The following is a 7,181-nucleotide window of genomic DNA, read 5'->3' as shown; positions in this document are numbered from 1 at the left end:
AAAAAACGCACAAAAAAAAAAAAAAAAAAAAAAAAAAAAAAAAAAAAAAAGAATCCACTGAACTTCTCACTTTTTTTTTTTTTCCTTTGAGACAGGGTCTTGCTCTGTCACCCAGGCTGCAGCAGTGATATGACCTCAGCTCCCTGCAGCCTCCACCTCCTGGGCTCAAACAATCCTCCCACCTCAGCCTCCTGAGTAGCTGGGACTACAGGCTTGCACCACCACACCTGGCTAATTCTTTTAATGTTTCGTAGAGACAGGGTCTCCCTGTGTTGCCCAGGCTGGTCTTGAACTCCTGACCTCAGATGATCCTCCCACATCAGCCTCCCAAAGTGCTGGGATTACAGGCATAAACTACCATGCCTGGTAAACTTTTCACTTTCAACATTGGGAGCTATTCTCATGGCTGATCTCTGAAAGAAAAAAAAAAAAAGAGTTTCAACCAAGAATACTGCGTGCAGCCACATACTGAAGTGTGAAGGCTTATAAAAGCAAAAGTCACATTCGGCCATGCAGTGTCTCAAAGACACTACCTTTCTGTGCCTGTTCTGAGAAGACCCTGGAGGACGTGCTCCACCACAAAACACAAAAGGGAGGAGGACTAATCCGGGAAACACCAAGAGAGAACCTCTAGGATTTGAACAGGAGGCCCTGGACCACAGCTGAGCAGCCAGCCTCACAAGCAACAGTGCAGGTGGGGCAGGAGGGGAGCCCCAGAAGAGCAGGGGGAAGGGCAGAGCCCCCACCACATGTACACAGCCCCACACGCCTGCCATCCCGCAGTGCAGAGGAGAATGTGGCCACCAGCCCAGGCAGCACAAACTCCGACAAGGGCCAGGGTCCAGCACCAGGCAGAGGCTGGATCATGGGGCCTGCATGGCGCCAGGCCACTCACTCTGCTGGGAAGACCAGAGCCTGCGTGTCTGGAAGCTCAGTCTCACCTTTCGCAGGTGAAAATAAGATCTGCCATCAGCAAACACGAAGAAAGGAAGTCAGAGGGTCTGCCTGTCAATAAAGAGTGCAAGGTGGTCACCAGTGACTGCCCCTATGAGCAGGGTATCCAAAGTGGGAGGGAAAGAGGAGGAAATGTAACTGAAAATCCACAGGCAAAAGAGTAAAAGGGCAACGAGTTGCTGTATTTTCAGAGCAGCTGAAGAAAAGCAGCCTCTAGGTCCCACTCAGGCAAGCAGGGCTCCCTGGGGAAGGGCACCTGGCTGCAGGGCCGGGCCCCCGACACGCCAGACAGCAGCTGGCGGGCAAAGCCCACAGCAGTGGCCTAGAGAGGGACCCCCTGGCCCAGGGTGAGTCCTCCACAGCATTACCAAGAACAACAGACACACACACACACACCAAGTCACACATAGCAGCCGGAAGGCATCCACCCAGCTGGGCACTGCCAGTGAGGCAGCTCACTATCCTGAAACTGAGGAAGCAGGGGAATGAATCACGAGCTTTCTTGCCCTTCCTAACAAAATGGAAAACCACACTGCAGATGAGGGCAGTGTTTCTGCAGGGCCACGCCAGCTCATACGTGAGGACGGGGTGACAGCAGCATGGGGCACACGCCACCTGCAGCCCCAAAATGGCCAGATCTGAGCAGGGCCCCCCGGAGCCTTCAGCGTCACAGACTTCACAGATGTTAGTACCCCATGGAGAACACAGCACCCTGGGCAGCCGCCTTATCAGGAAGAAAAACCCACCACATTTCTCTGAGCCTCTAGGTCCCTCCACCTCATAAAAGGCCGTGGGGGACACAGTCAGCAAGCCCAGCCTAGGCCAGGTTTACAGCACAAGCCCCCGCCTGCCCATCCATGAAGAGGGCACCTCGAGTGGCTACATCTGGGTCCAGCCCTGACACTCGTGCTCTGGGGATGCCTGGCGCACACAGGACCAGCGCGCACACGGGGAAGCCCCGTGGGGGAGCGAGGCGCCGCACCTGCCTCTCGCAGTAGGCCTTCATCAGCTTGCTCAGTGGCGTGTGCCTCTTGATCTTGAATTGCACCACGGAGCCGTCCTGCCCGGCCACCTTCAGGTTGATGTGGTCGTTCTCTGTCTTCACGCCCTCCTGCAGAAGATACCGGAGACTGGCCTCAAAACTGTATCTCAAAATTACCACGACTTGAAAGGGCAAGTCTTTAGGTAATTGTTGGCTTTCTAAAGTCATTAAAATCAACCTAATTCTTAAAATTCTCCAGCAATTCAGAGTCACTCGTGATGGTTTTATTTTTACACAGAATTTATTTTTAACTTCCACTTGTTAAGCATCCATGTGTAAAACAATGCAAGTCTACGGTCCTCTGACATTGTTAATTCAAAGAAAAAACCCTGTTTAGTAAGTCTAGGGAAAAATCAGAGAAAATCCATCTTTATTTTAAAGTTATTCTTGTAGGCTGGGCACGGTGGCTCACACCTGTTATCCCAGCACTTTGGGAAGCTGACATGGAAGGATGGCTTGAGCCCAGGAGTTTGAGATCAGCCTGGGCAACATAGCAAGACCCCATCTCTTTTTTAAAAAAATTCTTATGAAATCAGTAAAAACACATATCCAAAACTCACACAGCTATATAGCATTAGTGAAAGAAACCAAAATCAGAAGAAAACATTTGTGACTCAGAGAAACCCTGTGGGACATTCAAGTGGTGACTTCTGGAATCCAACTGAGGACGGCCACTTCCCACAGCAGGCAGCCAGCCTCCTTCTCGCTGCCCTGACATCAGCAAATGTGAGGGAAGCCACTTCCGAGTACTTTCTAGTTTCAAACTGTCCCATCTGAGCGGCAGTAGGTGGGACTTCTTATTTTTTAATTCATGCCATGCCTGAAGCTACTCAACAATGGCACAACTGGGGTGTCTTATTGCCTGAAAATGCATTTGGAGTTGTGGCCGGCCTGCACTGCTGGGATAAAGTCATTTGTGAGTGAAGCAGTGAGGCAGGGCCCTCCGGCTCACTCTGAAAGTCAAGTCTGGAGCATCCTGGTACCCTTTCCCCCCATGCTGAGCTGCTGCCTGCAGGGAGCACTGTATGTTACACGCCTTTTCTCTCCACTTCTCCTTACCTTCCCTGGCTGGGAGAGGGACAACTGTCCCAGCGATGCCTAAATACAGGGAGTGGGATGTAGAAGGCTCGCCTGAGGGTGAACCCGGGGACTGCCCCCATGCTTGCTTCCTGGAGACCCTGGGGAGGTATGGTGCTCTGTCAAGGGAGCTAGAGTGGCCGGCAAGGGGCCCTGGCAGTGAGGGGCTCCAGCTGCGAACCTGAAGGTGCGTGTCCTGGGCCGGCACTCACTCCCCAACTCCAGTCTTGGGTCAGACACCCTTGCCCACTCCCGGGACGCCGGTGGCTTGGCAGCAGCCTGAGTGGTGAGCTGGCACACCCCCATCCCCCCATCCCGAATGTGGCCTCCAGCGCAGGGAAAACTGGCCTAGGAAGGAAGAGCATGCAAACAGTTCCAGGCGGGATGGAAGTGGGGACCCCTGCATGAGCCCCCTTCACTTCCCCAAGCATGAGGATGCACTGGCTTCTTTAGGGAAGGAAGATATGAGTGTGTTCAAAGGCACAGATGCAGGGCCCACACGTGTCCCCACAGGGTAATGGCTGCAGCCCCGGGAGAGGCTGGGGCAGGGCAGGGCCGGCCACAGTGCCTCTGCTCCAAACAGACACCAGCAATGTCGGTCTGTCCCAGACCCCTGGTAAATTCCTAATAAGCAAGTGAACTCGTGAGTTAAAAAATGAAGCCCTGGCCGGGCGCGGTGGCTCAAGCCTGTAATCCCAGCACTTTGGGAGGCCGAGACGGGCGGATCACGAGGTCAGGAGATCGAGACCATCCTGGCTGACACGGTGAAACCCCGTCTCTACTAAAAAATACAAAAAACTAGCCGGGCGAGGTGGCGGGCGCCTGTAGTCCCAGCTACTCGGGAGGCTGAGGCAGGAGAATGGCATGAACCCGGGAGGCGGAGCTTGCAGTGAGCTGAGATCCGGCCACTGCACTCCAGCCTGGGCGGCAGAGCGAGACTCCGTCTCAAAAAAAAAAAAATAAAATAAAATAAAAAAAAAAAAAAAAATGAAGCCCTAAAAACATGGGCCTCAGTTTGCTAGTCAATCCTCCGCCTCAGCTATCCAGGGAAGTCAGAACATTCTCCTGCCTGACCCAAAAGCTCTTCTTTCCAGCACCACTGGGCCCCAGAGTCCACTTCTTCCCCTTCCTCAGAGCCCCAGAGGGTAGAGCTGCTCCCACATGGGCTCAGAGGGGACCCACCAGGAGCAGGGCCTGTGAGGTGGCAGCCACTCAATCATTCTGGAATTCAACAAGTGTTTTCAACGGAATTGGAGCCTGAGGTTGACCACATGGCAGAGCTAAGTGTAAACACTGCTGAGAAAATGAGTATCATACATATTTTATTACATGTACTCTTCATTAAGAGGAAGCCACCTACGAAAACATAAAGAAAGGACATTTATATTTGGCCTAGTTTTAACAAGTATTTAAATATTCAAACAACCCCTGAGTGGGAGAACTTTGACTTCACTGGAGTCAAAATGTAAAAAGCAAAGGTCACTCCAAATGCCATCTGGATAGGGGAGGTTTCCTTGGAGTCTGACCACAGCAAGCAGAGTGCAGACTTCCAGAGGCCGCAACCATGGTTCCGGACGGTTCCATCCCAGTTTCCGCCAGTGTCTGGCACTGAGCCTCCACCCTCATCTGTAAAGGGAGGGTGGTCACCTCCAGGACCAGGCCAGTATCAGAGACAGCATCCTTACAGAGCCTTCAGCTCTAGTCATCTTCCACTAGGATGTAACACAGAGGCCAAGAGTGCACACCAAGGGCTTCCGAAAGGTTCTCTTTTTATGAACACTGGAGACCGCGACTAAGAACCCTCCCAAGAAGGAGTGGCCAGTGCACCTGAATAAAGGGTGCATACCCCAGGACTGAGACTGGAAGGATGCACACCCCAGTGTGGCAATGGGGGAAACTAAAGCACATCCAAGGCTGGATAAGGAGGGGTGGGTGCGCATGGCAAGGGAGGCGCAATGGGGAGAGGTGGGCACACACCATAAGGGGCGTGATGAGGAGAGGTGGGCACACACCATAGGGGGTGTGATGGGGAGGGGTGGGCGCACATCGTTGGGGGTGATGGGGAGGGGTGGGCGCACACTGGGGGTGTGATGGAGAGGGGTGGGCGCACACCGGGGGACGCGACGGGGAGGGGTGGGCACACACTGGGGGTGTGATGGGGAGGGCGACGCAATAGGGAGGGGTGGGCGCACACCAAGGACGCGATGGGGAGGAGTGGGTGCACACCGGGGGGCATGATGGGAAGGGGTGGATGCACACCGGGAGACTGATGGGGAGGCGAGGGCGCACACCTTGGGGCATGATGGGGATGAGTGGGCACACACCATGGGCGGTGTGATGGGGGGGTGGGCGCACAACGGGGTACGCGATGGGGAGGGGTAGGCGCATACCGGGGGACGCGATGGGGAGGGGTAGGCGCACACCGGGATATGCGATGGGGAGGGGTAGGCGCACACCGGGGGACGCGATGGAGAGGCGGTGGGTGCACACTGGGGGCACGACCGGGGAGACAGGAAGGAGAGGGGTGGGCGCACACTGGGGGACGCGACGGCCAGGACGCGGTGTGGAGAAGTGGGTGAATACCGGGGGCGCGATGGGCGCCCTGGAAGGACGGCAGCGCTGCTCACAGGGGCTAGGCCCCTCAGAGCGCGCCCCTCGGGGGTAACCCCAGACGCTTATTCCTGAGCCGACTCCGTGCACTTGACACAGGACCCCGCACGCAGGGCGATGCCGGGGGAGAAGGCGACCCCGCCCAGCAATGACTCAGGAGAGGATCACGCAAAGACGCCTCGGGGACACTGCCGGGGCGGGATCCGAGGGTGCTGCGCTCGGCAGGAGCAGCGCAGGGCCCGACACCCGGCGGTCTGGGAGGCGCTAGGCGCGCGCCTTCCCAGCTAGGGAGGAGATGGGCGTGGAGCTGGGGCGTGGCCAGGCCCGGCGGGGACGGAGCTCGCGGCACAGCGCGCTTCGGGGAGGGGCCCATCTTGGGCGGACCCACTTAGGGGCAGGGCGCTACAGGGGACGGGGGGGCGGGGCGCTATAGGGGGCAAAGAGAGGCGGAGTAGGGGCACGGGGCGGAGTCGGGCTGGGGGCGGTGTCGGGCTGGGGCGGAGTCAGACTGGGGGTGGAGTCGGACTGGGGGCGGAGCCGGGCTGGAGGCGGGGCGCGCCGCCGAGTGCCGCCGGGCGGGGGAGGGGAGCGGCGCGGCCGGACGGGAGCGGGGGAGGGGCGGGAGCGCGGGCGGCGCCGCAGGCCTGGGCGCGGGTCCCAGTGGAAGCCACGGTCTTCTATGGCCGCGAGAGTGGCGCGCGGCGGCGGAGGCGCCCGGGACGCCCGCGATGGCCGCGCGTGCGGGCGGGGGCGCCGCGCTTACCTTGGGCTTCTCCTCGGACATGGCTGCGCGGGCGGCGCGGGCAGGCGGCGCGGGGGAAACAGCGCGGAGCAGGCGAGTCACGCTCTCGGCCCCGCCGCTCTCCCGCCGCAACTGTGCGCGGGGCCGCGCTTTATCCCCCAAATCCCGGCGCACCCGTTGGCCGGCACGGGGTCACGTGGCTGCGCGCGTGCACGAGGCGCGCTCCCCGGGGCGTCGGGCGCGCGCTGGCCGGGCCGCGGCTCCGGGCGGTTGGAGATGCGTCACGGGGCGGGTCCCGCGCGACCCTGGCGGGTGCGGACGCCCTGGGGCGCTGTGGTGGGCGGGCTAGGAGCGCGTACGGGGACTCCGGGCCCTGGGGACCCCTGCCGCCTCCCCGCCCGGGTCCGGCCCGGGCCCCGAGTCCTTTCCTGCGGGCCGCGTTCCTGGGGCGCCAGGAAGTGAGGCCGGGGGCGCGGGGACCTGGGGCGGAGGAGGGAAGCCTCTGGGGGTGATGTTCCCTCTCGGGAGCCGCGGACAGAGCGGAGGAGGCGGCCCGCGGGGTCCCGTCCGCGGAGGCCGCGCGAATCGGGCCAGCACCTAGACGGTTGGGGGCGCCATGCGCTTCCCTGCAGCCGAGGGTTCCTGTCAGCCGCAGGCCGGGCTCCTTCGGCCAACGCTCCTACGGGGCTGCCCCGGGCCCTCCACACCCGTCCTCAAGAAGACCCGTTTTTCCTGTGAAGAAACTGAGGCACTGGG

General features: G+C 59.2%; 1 protein-coding gene across 7 annotated transcripts in view; it reads right to left on the bottom strand.

The window, feature by feature from the left end:
- The window catches only part of SUMO3 (small ubiquitin-like modifier 3), an 18,622-nt gene extending 11,983 nt beyond the window's left edge, over positions 1 to 6,639 (bottom strand). For 4 of the 7 annotated variants that reach the window (XM_025378717.1, XM_025378723.1, XM_025378719.1 and 1 more), the window contains exons 1-2: positions 6,447 to 6,635; positions 1,937 to 2,065 (exon numbers count right to left, since the gene is read on the bottom strand). In XM_025378717.1, coding sequence (XP_025234502.1) covers positions 1,937 to 2,065; positions 6,447 to 6,467 — 150 coding nt within the window. In that variant the 5' untranslated portion in view covers positions 6,468 to 6,635. Of the gene's footprint in view, positions 1 to 1,824; positions 2,066 to 6,446 lie in introns of all 7 variants that reach the window. The other 3 variants (XM_025378718.1, XM_025378721.1, XM_025378722.1) reach the window with 3 other exon arrangements.
- Between the last annotated feature and the right edge of the window lie 542 nt (positions 6,640 to 7,181).

The sequence above is a fragment of the Theropithecus gelada genome, chromosome 3 (assembly GCF_003255815.1).
Source record: "Theropithecus gelada isolate Dixy chromosome 3, Tgel_1.0, whole genome shotgun sequence".
In the NCBI taxonomy this organism is placed as follows: domain Eukaryota; kingdom Metazoa; phylum Chordata; class Mammalia; order Primates; family Cercopithecidae; genus Theropithecus; species Theropithecus gelada.
Note: the sequence above shows the minus strand (reverse complement) of the source record. Positions and strands in the feature narration are given on the sequence as shown.